Genomic DNA, 18,986 nt, shown 5'->3' with positions numbered 1-18,986 from the left:
ATGGAAGTGTCAACTTCAGCTTGTTGCTTGATAAACATTTAGACTACATTTAAGTCTATTTTTTACACCATTTGCCACATTGTTGTTGTCAGGCAGAAATATTACAAGGGGAGAACAGACTGCTTCTTGCTCATTGCGATTGATGTATTATTCTTACTATTACTATTCTTACTGTGTGAACTAAAGATGGGAGCGTGTGGTGGCAGAAAGTCCTTTTATTTACTGAAGACAAAACATATTTTCTAATTCATCGGGATGGAAAAGAAGTCAATAAGGCTGCTCTAAGAAAACAGGGCTAGCTGAATCCCAAGAACAGGAACGCTGGAGCAAAACTCTAAATGACAGCATACTGAATGCCATGTGACATTTCCTGGGCAATGTAATGTGAATCTTATATGATGCCGTATTCCCGTCCCCTAACGGGGATTTATGACAAAAGATGCACGGCATACACAGTGTCAGCGCCTTCCGTGCATTGAAGAGATTTCAGTTGTCAACTCTTGACTTTCCTCGTGATGACAGGGTAGTGGGGTCAAAAAGGATTAAGGAGTGAAGGAGGGGATAGAGTGGCCTTGTAGGGCAAAATGAAGGAGGAGGCAGGAGAGATAACTGGAGAGAAGTATGCACAGTGCAATGACTGGGGGTGAGAACGACAGTTTAAAGAGTGATTTGTCGTAATTAAGAAAGTAAAGATGGCCTGTTGTCTTTTATAGACAGGAGGCGTTGGGCTGGGCAGGCAGACAAACTACCCACACACTAACTACGGTCTCTCTCTATCCACGCACACACACACAAACACAGAGATCTGCCATCGATTTGTTTCCTTGGCTGAGGACTTACAGCCCGCAGGCACTTTAAAGCGTGAGAGTTAGAAAGATCGAAAGAGAGGGAGAACGGAACAGGCGATCGTGACGTCTTCAGGGTGGGTCCGTGTGGTAACGAGATCAGCTGGTGAGGATTGAAGGTGCTCTAATTAAGCTGCGGCAGTTCAAGAACAGCACATTGTGTACACGCCTCGCTTTGCCTAAGGGGAAACTGTCCCTTCTTTATCTCATTGTTAGTCAGGTTAAGAATGGAAATATCAGCTGGGGGCAATATTAGCTTCAGGTCAAATTTTAAGGTTGAATTAAGGATAATTCTTGGTTATGAAAAGCATTTATTTCTCGAGCTCCGTGACTGGAGGACAAGCTTGGGAGAGATTTGTGTTCTGACATTGATGTTAGTTCTGTTTATCATGTCTCAGAAAAGAGAGAAATGGCGATATTGATTCAATGTGGCCTGTCGCATCACTATGAGTCACAGTCTGTGCCATTTACAATTAAATCATCTTGTTTGCTGGGCATGCTGTGGTCCTGTGGTGGAGAGCAGGGGTGTATGTGGCAGTTTGGTATGTTGGTGGAATTGTTTTAGTCTGGGAAGTGTACCAACAGGGTGATGTTTTGCCTCCCCATCTATTTTTTGCTCCGACGAGAGACATGGAGGTACAGCCGGCAACGCCCCTGTTTTCCTCCTCTCCGGTTTAGAGCGCGTGGGTTCGTGTGCCTGTGTCGCTGCATCTTGTTTTGCGTTTCTGTGTGAACTTGCTTGTGTGCTTGCTTGGCTGTGTTTCTAAGTGTGCTTTGGCTGCCTGCTTTGTGTGCTGCTCCTGCTTTGACAGATGGAGCGCAGCCCATGCCCAGATTAACAGACCCACATTAATGAAATCAGGGTTCAGCTTGCTGCCTAACGCTCTCTATCTGTGTGTCACTCCCTCCATGTCTTCGTCCTCTGTCTCTCCCACTAATTCACAGCTCTGCCTCTCAACTAAGGGCACATGCGGATGCAGAGACAACCGTGCAGTATTGCAACCAAACAAGAAAATAGGCAGTAAAGGATTAGGTGAAGAGGAAGGTATAAGACAAAATGGGCATATCCTGTTTGGGAGGGTGTGACAATGAGTAGATTGGAGTGATTGACTGTAGCAAAGTCTGCAAAGGAAAGATGAAGCTGTGTGAGGCTGCTGTTGCTAGGGGAGGGTGGTTAGACTAGACACAGGGAGGGAGAGAGAGAGAGAGAGCTTGCAGCATTATACTCCATCAGCACAAGCACTGTCACCATGACTCCTACCAATGTCCTACTGCTTCACTGGAGAATGTAGTTTCCACGGCAACCATTCATGGCCCCTAATGTTGGCAGGAGAGAAGAAGGGAGGAGTGTAAACATATGGTGTTGAACAAAAGGTACCAAAGGAGGGGTAAGGGGGGTTTGGGGGGGCAGACTGGCATCAGGTGAAGGACAAGACAAGGGTAGATGTTGGCTGATATGTACATACATGAGCAAAAGTTAAAACCGAGCATGGGGCTGATTAAAGGTGGGATGGATGTGTTTAAAAGTGAGGGCTGGAGGTAAGAGGTGTAAAGGGAAGGAGAAAGCAGAGGAGTGAGGAAGAGGAGGAGAGTGACCTACATTCACTGGGGCGGTGGTGTACTGCAGAGGTGGATGCAGGTTTACTGTTTCCTGTATCACCCCGAATCACACACACGCATACACATTGTAATAAAAAAAAACACGTAGGAACAGACAAGACAGATTTGATCAGAGTTAACAGTAATCAACCGCAGCAAGCACTTGTCGAGGCAAAAATAGACTCAAGGGTGGAGGCAAAATGCCAAGAGGAAAAGGTGAACAAGAGGAGACTCGGCTGAGGATTTATGCTTCATTTTGCTCCTTCATATTTTTATTTCCTTCAGTGCCTCAGGGCTTGACTATACGACCTGCGATTTAGCATTTAGGAGCGTGACCGTATACATTTACTTTATTTTTGTGAGTCTCATCGGGGAGGGTAGCCACGTATATTTTGAGTGATTTCTCTGAATACAAAGACACAAAGAACAAAGAAGAGATTAAATAGACTGTTTATTCAAGGCTTCATATCTTACTTTAGAAATGCTGTCATTTAGTTCAGGTGAATTTGATATGAAAATATTTTTGGCACATTCAGGTTGGCGTGGTAGAGCAGTCTGGAAGCTGTCAGGGCCTTTCACGGTTTTTAAACCCTTCAGCCCCATCTGTTTCCAGTTATTCACTTCAGTTATCTGCTTTCCTTTATTGTCACTGTTTTTTGTTCCTCTCCTGCTCTCTCTGTGTCTTTATATCTTGCCATGTCTCTCTCTCTCTCTCTCTAGAGAATATATTAATTTCAACTTCTCTGGGTTTTTATTTTATTTTATCATAGCACCTACCCACACTGTCATACAGTATAAACACACACAGATTGTAGATTATAACTCAAATTTGCACACATACACCTACCTTCGTTAAGTCCTGTCACTGGGGATTGCTTGTGTCCACCATCTGCCACATGATCCAGCTGGGAGCAGACGGCAAGGTGTTCAACCTGGCATGAAACCCAAACACACACACACACACACACACACACACACACACGTAAACTCCAATATGCATATGCAGAGGCATAATTGCTCTAAAAGCCCACACCCTGCTGCCATTATTGTATTGTATTGTATTATACTGGCAACTTTTCTCCCTTTTTTTAAATCTATTTTACTGTTAGCATACTGAGGAATATATGGAAATTTATGCAGGCACAAAATGTATTCTTCTATCACCACCCGGGCAAAAAAAAAAAAAACACGGACACATGAATAAGAATTAGGTTTTGAATAGACAGCAACATCACATTCTGTTTTTATTTAAATGAGCACACACTTCACAGCACACTCACAAACACAGGCACTATCTTGAAGAAGGGTGTGGTCCCGGCTGACTTCTTGTTAACGTAACAGTCACAGATTTCTCTCACACTGCAGTGTGGGGAAAGAAAAAAAAACAATTGCACCTTCAGGATCTTTTAATCCTTTTTTTCCTCCTCCTCCCGCCCTCCGTTTTGGTGGAGAGCATCATGTTTCATATCTGCATCCCTGCTCTTCCTGGCCCCTCTCCTTCCTCCTCCTCCTCCTCCTCCTCCTCAGCTAGTTATGTAACACTGCACTGCGCTCTGCTGCGCTTATGCCCAACTGGCCGATGGTAGGGTGAGACAAGGAGATGAATAAAGTAGACGTGGCAAAATGGAGCTTGGGTGATTTAAGCGGCTGTGAAAACCTTGGGCGGCAACAGGGGAGCGATGGGACATTCACACGCAGGGATTCTGCCGTCACACTCAAGGGAAGATATGGAGAGAATTACAGTCTGTGATGCCAACTTATTGATAACAGTGACTTGTGTTGGTCTAGCATTTCAAATATAAAAGGGTTTGACATTTTGCAATTTGCAGAAATATAGAGACAGTCATACAGCTGGGGGAAAATATGAAGAAAATAACTCGACCCCGTCTCTAATGTGCCTGTGATGAGCTGTGAATACCCGCTTACATTAACATTAACTTAAACATTGATAGGCGTGATTAAGACTCGTCAATAACTCGGAGTGATGGGTGTTGGCTAGCTGACTTATCACGCAAGATTAGTTGAAAGGTCAGGAGAAATGAGCGATAGAGAGAGAGGGTGGCAAGGAAAAGAGACGGAGGGAGGCTGTGCAGGAGGAACGGGGGGAGAAAGGAGAGGAATTTTTGCTCTGCAACAGCCATCGACAAATCAGATTGAAGCAATGGCTGTAGGGAGATCAGTGTTGGGCGAGGTGAGTGTGTTACCATTGTGAACGAGGAGAAGCAGGGAAGAGCGAGAAAAGACACAGTACGGTATGAGGAGACAGCTAAATATAGAGGGAATGGATGTTCAGCTGGCATCACAGGTCAAATCCTCGTCAATGTTGTCTGTAGCATCGAATTTACACGTTGTTAGACATTTAAATAATACAAAAGATACATCCCAAAGCAGCATCGGCTATTATGATATGACCTTTTCAGATGCACCAGTGTTTAACACAGCTGGACTGCAGTATGTCCCATGATTTGCCTTTTGGAAAAGCAGCATAAGACATTGACCCTTTCAAGAGTTGCCCTGCCCTGCCTTGCCTTATCCTATTCCATCTGTCTGCTCTAATGCATGACTCATCACTCTTCAGGATGTTTGTTTTGTTTGTGAATGCAACTTTGCATGGGGGCACTGGTGTCTCATCAAGGTCCCACATTGACTTAGGCAGGTCATTTCTTCAAGGCAACAGAGTGGACTTTGCTGGCCTTCCATTATTCTGCATTTGTTTTTTGTGCTCCTTTTATCTATTTCTGACTCCCTTTATATTATGATTATAGAATCAGCGTCATGTTTCTGCTTAGGGAGTCAAATGAGGATTTATTAACTGGGTTAAGACTCTTGCTGTTTCCCCGTCTTCATATGGAGGAAGCAGTGACTGGATCTAGCCTGTCCTGTCCTAATCTTCTCAGTGTTTTGGTCAAATACTGCAAATACCATCTTCTCTGTGCAACTTTCACAAATCAAATGCATGACCCATGCAATTCTTGCAGTACAGTAGTCCCAGTCAATTCTTAGTTTAGTCAGAACTACGTTTGCATTCTGTCCAACTATATTCAGGATGAGATTTCATTTTTTTGTAAGGTGCAGTATGAAGAAAGACGAATCCTAACATAGAATGTGTATTTTGTTGTTGGGTAAAAGTTAAGTAGAGAAGATTGAAAGATGGTATTCTCTGCCCTGGGTACTGCATGAGGTCAGGCTTCTTCTTCCAGACACCATTCCTTCTGGTTGGATGGAGCCCTGCTCAGTAATTCCCCCCTTTGGAAAGAACTCAGAAAAAGGAGTGAGAGAAATAAAGGGAATATGTGGCAAGTAGGTCATTGCTGTGAGGAACTAACCAAAGTGATGGGGTATTTTGCTGGTAGACGGTGCTTAGTTTGGTTATATACTGCACTTAGACACCATTATAATGACACATCCATAAAGTGAAGTTCGAGTGTGACGTTTCACCTGCCCGTTTCTGAATACCGACGCTTATTTCATATACATTTTGTTGCTTTTCTTGCAAAATAAATCAGGTAAATTCCACTAAAATACTGCATTAACTTTCTCAGCCTTTAAAATAATGATGGTTTATGTTTCATCCAACAGTGCCACAGATGTTAGCTTTGGCCAGGAGGGAGCCTTTGATTCATAGCCCACTTTGCAGTTTCTTCCTGGAAACCTCCCATTAAGTTCCACTACTTCCCATTTTTTATAGTATGTCATGGCTGTTCCCTTAAGGAATGCCACTCATTGACTGATTACATCATTACAGTGGCTGCTGTGGATATTAGTAAACCCAGTAGTTTTGACACATTAGGCCTGATTTCTTTATATCAAAGTGCATGGGGACTTCAATCACATTTGGTGAGCTCAAAAGGTGCGGTTCGGTGAGTGAATTTATCTGAGAAGGGTACCACCACAGGGTGCAAAATCATTTTTGTGTATGAGTCTATGAAAATCATACCGTTTGGTGATTTTTATGACCACATCGATAACCATGATTGAAGCAAATACATAGCAAATAATAACCCATTGTCTATGTCTTTGTTTTTCTTTCAGATGCTGAAGGTGGAGAGGTGTCCCCCCCAATGGGTGCTGGCGTAGACAGCAACAGCTGGCACTTTCGCTACGGCCCCGGCGGTCCTGGTGCACCCCCACAGCATCTGAAACCGGGCGAGGTCCCCCCTGAAGCCTTCATCATCCCCGGCTCACCTGCCATAATATCCATCAGACAGAACCAGGGAGGAGAGGACGACAAGAGCGACTTCATCACCTTCGGAAAGAAAGAAGAGGCCAAGAAGAAGAAGAAGAAGAAGAAGGAGAAGAAAGACAAGAAGGATAAGGGGAAGGATGATGGAGATGAGTAGAGGAGCAGAAAGTGAAAATAGCAAGGAAGAAAAGGGTGTTGTTAAAACAGAGGTACCAACCAAAGTCCACTGGGCAAAAAGTATATTACAAACTATTTTAGATTTTTCAATTTCATTTTATTACCTATTTTCACTGATAATATTTGAAAGAACCTGGCCTTACCAACATTTATTTTATCTTCAGTCCTGAGGAAAATTAATGATCTTGCCTTGATAAACAATAAAATGATTGATTTTGCTCCATGCCCCTATGTGCCTATACACCCCGAGTCAACTCAATCAGTAATCTTTCCCAATAAGAAATTACCAAACTTTGCCCACATCTCCAATTCTTTTCTCCTTTAACCCACTGGGCACGTTGGCACCTCTGTCTTATCCCCTCCCCAACTGATAAACCATTCTCTCTGAGAGAAGACAAATGCTTTCTTCAAGAACAACAAAAAGCTCTGTGCCAGCCAAGGAAAAGAAGAATGACAAAGAAGATTGAGCCAGATGCATACCATCTGGAGCTGGACACATACTACTTGTAAATAGCACAGGAGAGAGTCACGGAAACTAAGGCTTACATGACACTGCTGCAGATTTCTCTGATAATTACCAACGTTGTTTCCTGAGATCTCAATGAAACCACATGCACACATACGCATGCTCACACATTCAAAACATGCAAACACAAATACATACACTTGCCATGACAAAATAGACATGGGAAGCACTTGAGATGTAGAGAGAGGCAGAGAATTAAAAATGAAAGAAAATTCAACGGAAATCAAAGAAATGTGCTTCAAACTAGACACTGCAAGCTTTTTGCCCTGCACAGTCACCTATATGTGGTGCGCATGTGTACATCAACTCTCTCAGGATGGAAGCAGCATCCTTTGCAACCACTTTGCATTTGCTCACTGCATTTGGAGGACACAGAGCTTCATCTCCCACCAGAACCCCAACTGAGGAATGCAGAGAGCACCGGAAAAGACGGAGCGATGGGAGGATCCCTCCCGTTCTCCTGAGGATCACAGAGGGGGGAGTCCAGCTGAGCTGGCTTGTGACTCTGCTTTCAGTCAGTGGACTCTGATGAAACCTTACAGAATATGAGGAGAGTCTTGAGATTTTGATAACACCTTCTCTTCTCCCCTTGCCGCAGCGGAAGCCTATGGCTTTCTGCTTTGAATGTTTGGTAGCAACCAATCCTTACCTGATACCTTGAGTTTACAAATGCTCACTTGCTTGTATTTGCCCCCAAGCTGCCACGAGCCATCCTCTCCTCCCCCAACTGCCTTTTTCCCCATGGTCACCCATCCCACTGAGACTGCCTCTTGTGAACTATTCATTTATTCTCGAAAGAGATTCACCATTACATACTCCTGCATTTTTTAAATTTTCTTCCTCATAGCTTTAATTGTTTTTTGCGTGTCAGGTCCACCCCAATTTACCCTCAGATCCTTCCCTTTCCCCCCGCCCTGACCCCCTGCTCAGGATTGAACCTGGGAATGGCCTGCTCTGAACATTGTGGTGTGCTGAGAACAGCATGGAGTAATGAAGATGAGGCCTTGGGAAGCTCAGTCGGGGGTCTACGCCCTGAACTTTTGTCAGATGCCTCTCAAAGTGCACAATGGTTCAGTGCTTTTAACTTGCGACTACTACAGTACACTGTTCATTTCCTGTGTGTAGCCACTGATGAGAGGGGACCAGGTGGGATGAAGCAGATTAGAGGGGTGGAGGACTGAGATAAAGTGAGGAGAAAGGTGCCGTGGGCTGGCCCTCTACCTCCATGTACATGATGAAAGTTTTCATCCAAATTGATTGTTTGAGTCACATATTAGCTTTTTACCTACGCTGTAAATGTCGCGTAGACTTTTCTCTGCATTAGTAATTGAAACCTGCTAAAAATATGGGCATCCAGGGATTCCCATCCCACAGCTATATCCCACCAATCCTCTCTCAGGAGGCTTTGGAAAAGGGGCACACACATGCCTCAAGACCTGCTTCTGTTGGTTCCCCTCCCCTGCCTGTAACTTGTTGCCACGTCCCCAAAGTTTTGCGGCTCATTATGACGTCACTCCATTAAGTGGCTGCTGCATGTACTGCTCTAAGGAAACACATACTATATAGAGAAATATATATATAAATAGATAGATGGCTATGATTTTATTCTTTTGTATTATTTTTCTTCATTACTCACACAGGAGATATTTGTATGTACTTCCGTCTCTGCCAAACATCTATGTACTGCAATCTTCACCCTCCACAGATGTTGTATGGCATCCACTAAACCTCTTTAGATATTTGTAAATGCTATAGTGTGATACCTTTCAACGGAAGTTTGTATTTCTTTTTCCACCTATATTTTTTGCTTTTGAAAACAAGCAAAGCAAGAAAAAAAAAAGAAAAAAAAATCACTCTGTGTCCAGCTTTGACATGACGATCTAACTAACACTGTAATATTGTAACTGAAATATGTATGATCCTATGATGAGCTATCACTTCCCTTTCACTCGTAAAAAAAAAGAAAAATGACTGAAAAAAATATTCCTGTGTATAAAAAGGTATCTGTAGTGTATGCTTGTGTTTAGTGAGCATTCATGATGTTATTCTTTCCCAATGTATGGTAGTGAACTATGGTGGCAATGTGCTGTCCTAAATGGACTAGCCCAGATCTGTTGTAAAACCCTTTTTTTGTACACCCGCTCATCAACTGTGACAGTGAAGTAGTGAATTTCATTTATTTCATTTTTTTCTGATTTTTTTTATTTTTATTTTACCTAAATGGATACAGTGGTAATGTGTTTTGTTTATAAATCACTAATAAAGTTTTCTTTCTTAAAAAATAAATGTGAATTTATTGTCGTTGGGGCGTGTGTGTGTCTGTGTGTGTCTGTGTGTGTGTGCAGCATTTTTCACCCTGCACTTTAATTTAGTGGCTGGCAAGGAGTAGAAATATAGAATGATTTAATTTAGATAATGGCTTATGTTTCATTTGTTTTAATTAAAATGAGTTAATGTTTGAGTACATAGTTCCTGTGTTTTTTAATGCTATGTAATGAATAAGACTATTTCTAATTTAAATATAGCCTTATGTAACGTAAACCTTAACTAGAAATCAGTATCGGACTTGTACTTTTATAGAGGAGGCTTTTATCTCTGGGGAGATTTAAAAAGGGTCAATGTAACACTCCAACATGTGGGAATGAATGAATCCCTAAGATGAAGAGTACATCTGTTCGCATCAGCGGGGGAAGGACAAACTATCTTCAGGATGCTCTCCTCTATTGCACATGCTCGCCTCCAACTTCCTTCTTTGCACTGGAAAGCACTTTGAGGAGGACACAGGCAGAATGACCTGCCCAGCAGTCTGATTACTCCTTGTTGAAAGGTCACACAGATGGTGCCAACAGTCCCTTGTGAATAGAAGCTTCCAGACGCTTTTTCTAATTTAATAGAGTGGCTAAGTAGATTTATGTAACCCAGTGGGCAAGTTTGTAGGGAAAAAAAGAACCATAGTGAGACAACATTCATGCTGGCCTAGATAGAATGCAACATAGATAATCAATACTTTTATTGAGTCATATACTCAGACAGCCAGCTCAATCATTTCCTAAAGGGTCATTAGAGCTCGAGGAACTACAACAGATTTCCTATTTTGTGTTGTGAAAAAAAAACGTATCCATGGCTCAGTGTTAAATATATGTTTGTGCATTCTTGCACCATTATACTGATGCTGCTCTTGAAATATATTATTATTGAAAACTCCCTTGCTGCAGTTTTTGCTTTCATCTTGCATCTGCAGGGGAGGGGCATGAGAGGTTCAAGAGTTAATGTTGAAAAAGAAAAAATCCTTGTGAAAATGTTACATCCCTTCCATTCTTTATTTCATTATCTCCAGGAGACAGACCACATTGTTTCTATGGTTACAGCTATTTGGGGAATAGTCTCTATGGCAACAGCCTTATATATTTAGCAAACAGGGGAGGGTTGAAATTGTCGGATGCCCAGGGTGAGGTCAAGGTGTGTTTGTGGGTCTGTCCTTTGATATGCCAGACAGCACTGTGTGCACAGACTCTGGCTGCTAATTTGATGATGCAATACCACAAAGAGTGTCTCTGACTCCTCGATGACATTTCAGCAGCAGAAGAACAACATTTTAACAAAAACCACTAACACCCACACATTTAAAATGGCTACAGTTATGTATTCCCATGAGTATTCACAAAATGTACTCTGGTGTCTCTGAATTTTGGTTCATTGGAGTTAAACAAACAAATTAATAAACAAGGAAACGAGCTCAGTATGCAGTTAAGTAGCCTGCAGTGTTTGAACTGCAGAGCTGTGAATCTCTGGCTAATGAATATGTAAATATATATATATATATAAATATATATATGCAATATATATATACCGGTATATATATATATACTCACCGGCCACTTTATTAGGTACACCTGTCCAACTGCTTGTTAACCGCAAATTTCTAATCAGCCAATCACATGGCAGCAACTCAATGCATTTAGGCATGTAGACATGGTCAAGACGATCTGCTGCAGTTCAAACCGAGCATCAGAATGGGGAAGAAAGGTGATTTAAGTGACTTTGAACGTGGCATGGTTCTTGGTGTCAGACGGGCTGGTCTGAGTATTTCAGAAACTGCTGATTTACTAGGATATTCACGCTCAACCATCTCTAGGGTTTACAGAGAATGGTCCGAAAAAGAGGAAATATCCAGTGAGCGGCAGTTCTGTGGCCGCAAATGCCTTGTTGATGCCAGAGGTCACAGGAGAATGGCCAGACTGGTTCGAGCTGATAGAATGGCACCAGTAAATCAAATAACCACTCGTTACAACCGAGGTATGCAGAAGAGCATCTCTGAACGCACAACACGTGGAACCTTGAGGCGGATGGGCTACAGCAGCAGAAGACCACACCGGGTGCCACTCCTGTCAGCTAAGAACAGGAAACTGAGACTACAATTCACACAGGCTCACCAAAATTGGACAATAGAAGATTGGAAAAACGTTGCCCGGTCTGATGAGTCTCGATTTCTGCTGCGACATTCGCATGGTAGGGTCATAATTTAGCGTCAATAACATGAAAGCATGGATCCATCCTGCCTTGTATCAACGGTTCAGGCTGGTGGTGGTGGTGTAACGGTGTGGGGGATATTTTCTTGGCACACTTTGGGCCCATTAGTACCAATTGAGCATCTTGTCAACGCCACAGCCTACCTGAGTATTGTTGCTGACCATGTCCATCCCTTTATGACCACAGTGTACCCATCTTCTGATGGCTACTTCCAGCAGGATAACGCACCATGTCATAAAGCACGAATCATCTCAGACTGGTTTCTTGAACATGACAATGAGTTCACTGTACTCAAACGGCCTCCACAGTCACCAGATCTCAATCCAATAGAGCACCTTTGGGATGTGGTGGAACAGGAGATTTGCATCATGGATGTGCAGCCGACAAATCTGCAGCAACTGCGTGATGCTATCATGTCAATATGGACCAAACTCTCTGAGGAATGTTTCCAGTACCTTGTTGAATCTATGTCATGAAGGATTAAGGCAGTTCTGAAGGCAAAAGGGGGTCCAACCCGGTACTAGCAAGGTGTACCTAATAAAGTGGCCGGTGAGTGCATATATATATATATATATATATATATATATATATACACATATGGTGGCAGAGTGAACAGCAGTGCAGTGCCACTGTCCCCACTGAGACAAATGCAAACCAGTTCTAACACAATATAGACATAGGTCTTCCATTGTTTCTCCAATATGAATTGAACAATGTAAAAGATTACGTCCAACTAGTGAAATATAAATAACTTAAATGGCTTAATAATGAGAGGGAGAGGGTCTTTAAAACCATGATAAAACAGCCCGTTTCAAGGTACACTGGAGCGGATGTGTTTGTGAGTGTGATGGCTGGTGATGTTGCCAGCTGCCGTGACTCAGCAAAACCATCCTCCTGCTGAGGAAAGCAAATGGTGTGACTTGGAACCAGCTAGGATGAAGATGGGGAGATTAATGTGCATTATAAATTTGGCCTGTGGCAATAACAGCACTACACACGACATGTAGAGACACAGTGACTGTGTGAGAGACATGGGTGGAAATGAGTTAATCAAACAGGCAGCAGATTGAGAATTGAGTACATTTGTTTCAACCTGTCAAGATAAATGCATAGAATGGTAATTGGCTCACAGGTAGCCTAAATATGAATGCATATGTAGTGCAAATGTGGCTATGATGGGTGGTTTTACAGAGATATTTAATATGATAGTAGTGGGATAATACTTCTATATCAACAAGCACTAATTGGGAGGGTATTGAGGGAAAACTGTAGTTAATGAACTAGTTATATGGTCATATAGAATAAGGTATTAATAGGTGTATTTTAATGACTAATAAAAAAAGCCAATATGTTAATAATAGTTAATGGTCATTTTGTGTAGTTTAAGGTGTCACCAAATAAAACGTATTTATTAATCTGTAATAATCTCTGCCTGCAGTATAGCCTCAAATACGTTGCGGTTACAGTGTAGAGGTCATTTAGGCTACTGTGCCAATCTGTGGCTTTGAGAGTGTAACACAATGGTGTCAAACTTCAAATACCATGATGCAACGTGTCTAAGACGTTTCCCTCAGTGTATGCGTGAGATGCTCCATCGTTATCACCGAGGTTCATGTTACAAAATTGAGCAATGAAAATACTACATGATGCCTTGTTCATTCATTTCTATCTGCTGCTCTTGTTCTATCCGCAGGAGTGCTGAGCGAAAGGCGCCATCTCCTGGACAAAGTATCACAGCACATTTCACCACATACCTTTTTATTATTGTGTTGATGCTTTTCAAACTGTTATTAATTGTGAATCTTAAGTATCATGGTTCCGTGTGGCTGAATTATTGATTGATTTCAGTTCACGTCTGCTTTAAAAAAAATTTGGTGGTTGAATTCAAGTCACAGATGATTTTCTATAGCCTATCATGTAATCAGGCATACATTAACCTACCAATACATTTTTGCAACAATGGATAAAAATAAAGGTTCGTGATAATACAAAGTTGGTGTCATAAACTCACAACTTTAGGCCTACGCATTGATTTGTGGGAGCCATGGACAGCGGCCATCATCCACGAAAACGTTCATTTGGTTTTAGGATTTGCAGAAACCTTCTTCACACTTCTGTTAAAAGGTTTAAAAAAATGTATGATTTATGTAGCCTATATATAATGCTCAATAAATAAATCGTCATGATCCGCTATGACGGCTGTCAGTTTTCCCGGCTGTTGCTGCTTGTTTCCCCCCTCCCTTTGCCTCTCCACGCTGTCAGCTTTTGTGGGCGTTTCTACACCCCCCCCCCCCCCCTCCCACTCTCTCTCTCTCTCTCTCTCTCTCTCTCTCTCTCTCTCTCTCTCTCTCTCTCTCTCTGTCTCTCTCTCTCTCTCCTGTTCGAGGCTCAGTTGGACACACCTACATCTCGTGTGACTCATCAGCGCCACTCCGGTTCCTGCAGTCACTCTTCACTGGATTCACTTTTCCCTCAGTATTAATACCAGTGCTTGTGTATTTTCCCTGTCCTGTATCCATGTTCCTTCCTGCTGACTACCTTTGAGCCTCCTGTTTCTACTTCCACACTGGCTTATTTTTTTTAGTTCTAACCCTTTGGTGTTTTCCCCCTTTGAGTTACTCAGCCTGCTGTGCCAAGTTTGGTTTCTAGTCAATTTTGTCGTTTTTATACAAGCCTTTATCATTAAAGCATGCTTTTTGTTTAATTACCTGCCTGCCTCCTTATCAGCATTTGGATAATGTTTTGTATTCTGCAACTGTGATAACTTGTCTTGTCCACAAATAGAAATGTGATATTAATATTTCAGACATGGACGAGACAATATACTTTTTATTGTAACTGTGAAAAGGACAAGACCTAAAATGGAACCCCATGACATATATTGATGCCTGGAATGCAGACTGGATGTTCCTGTCTCTCTTCCTTACCATTGAAAAGAGGTGATTATCTTTGTTAAACTCAATATCCAGCATAGAAATCCCACTTGAGTGATTGATATTCAAAAAATCAAACAGTATTCTGCCTGATTTGCATGCCTGGGCTCCTATACTGATTATGTCTTTATCATATAAAAATGGCTTCCCCACATTCAATGATGGGCCTATCATCTTTTAACAATGCTACAGGACATGTGTACCTCCAAATTAGGAATTTTATACTCTGGACTCATATAATGCACAAGGAACCCAAACTCATGGTGGTGGGGAGGGATGGCTGTTAAAGTAAATGAAAATGGAAGACATAAATTGTATAAAGGGAGGCATGTTGTCTTAATTGTACATTGTAGGACTTTCATTTTTCCTTCAATAAAATGTATATACACATTTCTATGCGGCCCTGATAGTCCATGCAGCACATCAACCCAGATTCTGTTTTTATGACAAATGATACACGATGTGTTATGTCCCCCAAAATGTGACCTAAGGGTCAGGGAGGTAACTAAGAAAGGAAGGCAGGGCACAATGCAGAAGATTTAAACAGCTTTATTAACAAACCGAAGGTCTTTAAGCTTACAAAAACACACGCTGAAATAAACACACACACACAAATATAAATATATATATATATATATAAAAATATTTATATATATATATATATTAAATAGCAATTTAAATAGCAATTTAAATAGCAATTTAAATAGCAATTTAAATAGAAATTTAAATAGAAATTTAAATAGAAATTTAAATATTCAAATTAGTGTTTCCGTGTGTTGGAGGTAATTAGTTCCGATCCGTCACACAAAAGAGTCCCCTTAAAATGAATGAGCCAGTACCTCATCTGTTTGGCTGTTTGCCTCCTTTTCTTTGTCGTCTTCCAATTATCGTTAATATGTTAAAGTAAAACACCAGCAAATTAACCGAAATCACTCGTAAACCTTTCTTCGTTGTTCGGGACTGCAGCACCAACGACTTTAAGTCGAAATGAATCGGTAAGTTAACGTCTTCACTCAGGCAATGTTAACAAACACGGCCAGCTAGCTTATTGACGGTTATGCTAATTAGCTAACTTTAGCCTACTAAGCTAGCAGCAGTGAACATTTGTTATCTGGCGTGTTTTAGTCAGGTTTTACGACTGCCAATGGGTAAGATAAGTAGCTCAACCAAGTCAGCTGGTAACCTTCGTTAGCGTTAGCTAGCATGACTTTAAATATTGTCATGTAATTACGTTGTAGTCATTGAAACCCAGTCGGCGGCGTTCACAAAGTTTCCAGATACGCCGGTAAACCGTCCTGTCTGAGTTACATATTCCTATAGGGGTCTCCGTGGTTTTCACCAAGCTATGAATATAGTATGTGAAAACTATACTATATAGTTATAGTTTTCTATATAGTATACTGTATAGTATACCAACTATAGTTAGAGTCATATGATACTACTAAGCATAAATATGACGACGTTTTTTGTGTACAATAGACAGTGTGGTTTATAGTCATACATTTAAACAGTTTCGTCTGTTGTCTATATCATTTATATAATAACATATGAGGTCCTGTCATCGTTATCGTTCCATTAATTTCTGAGCTCAGCAACGTCAGTAGGAGAATCTCAACAATTAATCTATATCTATGATCTCAACTGCATTCGTGACACCGCGTCACGCGGATTTGCCGTCCAGTTGAAATCTTCAAGACTTGGATGAATCGGCCAAGTGCGCACCAGCCGACATTGATTTCCCTTTTTGAAGTTGCCGCTTGCAGAAGACTAACGTGAGGCTTCACACCAACTACATACGGTGCAAGTGATTGTTCTACTGTATTTCAACAAAGCAACCCGAATTTAGCAGCATTAGTTTTATTTTATTCTGCCAGACTATTTTCACTGCGCGTGTAGTTTATGTTGGCTTGCTATACGCGACTGGCTTTATGGGCTGACGCTGTAGCCAATACAATAGAATTAAAAGAGGGAGTGAATAAAATACAGGGATCTGCTCAGAAGATAAGGGGCAAAAAATTGCTGTTTGGCATATACAGCACAATGTATATGATACTGTATAATACAAAGAGGATGCCCTATGTTTATCCTTAGTTGTGTAGGTTATGTCACATTGCAATAACAGACAATGAAGTTATGCTCAAAGATATATCAAACCCTTAATGGACGTTCTCCTTTTCCTGATACTTTGTATTTATTGTTTTGTATACAGGTGTCCACCATAGACCATTACGTTTTGGTTTGGAATTTCAACAATCATGTCATTTTCTTGTATTCATGTTATGTTTGAATTGTTGCTTAATAAATACAAATTAACTTTAACCCATGTCATGGTTTTCTTTGTCCAGTAAGTGGAAACTGTTGATGTGTTGGTATGACTGTGGCCACAATTAAGTTTAAAAGTTAATTTCCAAAAATCATAGTTATCAAATGTTTTGCTGATATAAAATATCAATGTACTTTGGTGAAGTTTAGGCCCAATATCTGTCTGGCTCATGCATTTTAATTAAATGTAATTAAATAAAAAATAAAACGTTACTTGTCGGGGAGGGGGCGGGGAGCATGGGGCACACAGAGTAGCTGTACAATGATACCAATGATATTCAATAAATTGGTCTATTTCTTTTATTAAATTATTACTTGGTACTGGATTGAAGTGTTATCATATGGTTCTCTTTATGTTGTATTGCTGTATTCCTCAGTTAATGTCCCCTTCGTATTTCACCGATGTTGAGTGATTAATTCATCCCGAGCTGCACATGCCATCAGTAGAAAGTACAGTAAACTCATTTTGATAGTGGGGTATTTTTTCCTCAGGATTCTGTACTTTGTGAGAGAAAACCCTTGCTTGTGGATGATGCTGGACCCACCTGAAGACCAATCTGCTAGTCCTTCAGAACTACTACTAAGTAAGTGAAGCTCCATTTTGTTTTGCGAGACAACTAAGGTGTCATGTTTTGTACAACATGAAGGATTTGTTGGTTAGCTGCGTTGTCGTCAGAATGACGTGAGCTTACCAGGCCCCTGGAGCCGGCACTTCTTCTTTTAAAACCACATTGATTGTGAGTAGTATGCAAGGCCACATGTTACAATGCAGACGGCAGGTTTTGACGAAAAATGGGTGGAATACAGTAATGATGACTTGCCTTGTTCTGCAGATTGATTTAGACTTTGTTCTTTTGAATGGCCCAACAATGTAGCAATGCAATGCTGGATTGGAGTGGTGCTTTAACACTCATGCAGATGTAGGCTTTGATATGCATTTGTTTGATTGTATTGCTGACTGAAATTTATGCTTTCATGATGCATTTAAGGTCTATTGTATTTTTATAGTTTTATTGACTAATTGTTAATGTAATTACTAACATTGTTGGATTAAGACCAGGAGAAATGTCTCCTGAAACAGTGTAGTGCTGTATTTTACTCACAGTTCCGTGTAGTTGTTCCGACCGTCTTGCTGCAATAATTGTTTATTATTTACATTTTTGGCCACAGATCACATTTCCCATCATAGGGTAAATGTGTTTGGAGATGAGGATTATACATATCATATATTTTTTTATTATAACCGAATGTGTGCGACCTGGCATTCTATGTCTACTTGGGGCCCTAACTGATGACAACATAATAAATGGTTTTTTTTTGGAGAACAAATGCCATGGATTATAGTGCCTCTGTCCATGGTACTGAAACAACTACTGCAACATGTTAACATTTTCTCTTTTAGCTGAATGTACTACTACAACCACAATAATGTAGTGATTTAATTGTCCTTTCAGTGATGTATGATAATTAATAATTTACTCAAGAGTACTTTAACTCAGCCACCTACATGTGTATAATTTTAGATACACCTACATGTGTGTCATTTTATCATATCCCTCATAATACATACTAATAAATACATCGACATATATTTTAAAACACGTTATGCATTCTGATTGTTTTGTTCATGAATCAATCAACAAGTCAACGTTTCACATGTGTACTGACATTGATGTGGTATGAATAATGTGCCATAAGGAGAGGTTGACGTTATGACATGGTGCTGAAACATTTCTATCTAAATCTCTCTCTTTATCATTAAAACAATGTTTTTGTTACTGTTTAATTTCGTTTCATATTAAGTTTTGCGCTGTCTAGTGAATAAATAATATGAAGCGTGTTTACAAGTTGTGGAAAATATTGCAAAGGTT

The 18,986-nt window shown here is 40.9% G+C and overlaps 1 protein-coding gene across 18 annotated transcripts in view; it reads left to right on the top strand.

The window, feature by feature from the left end:
• LOC311013230 (protocadherin alpha-C2-like) overlaps positions 1 to 9,616 on the top strand; it is a gene marked incomplete at its 5' end in the record, with an annotated part of 181,695 nt that extends 172,079 nt beyond the window's left edge. For all 18 annotated transcript variants that reach the window (XM_084009221.1, XM_084009224.1, XM_084009223.1 and 15 more), the window contains one exon: positions 6,477 to 9,616. In XM_084009221.1, the coding sequence (XP_083865347.1) occupies positions 6,477 to 6,784 (308 nt within the window). In that variant the 3' untranslated portion in view covers positions 6,785 to 9,616. The remainder of the gene's footprint in view (positions 1 to 6,476) is intronic.
• Between the last annotated feature and the right edge of the window lie 9,370 nt (positions 9,617 to 18,986).

Source organism: Eutrigla gurnardus (genome assembly GCF_963514095.1).
Source record: "Eutrigla gurnardus genome assembly, chromosome: 5".
Classification (NCBI taxonomy): domain Eukaryota; kingdom Metazoa; phylum Chordata; class Actinopteri; order Perciformes; family Triglidae; genus Eutrigla; species Eutrigla gurnardus.
The sequence above is the reverse complement of the archived record's forward strand: the minus strand, read 5'-3'. Positions and strand labels throughout refer to the sequence as shown.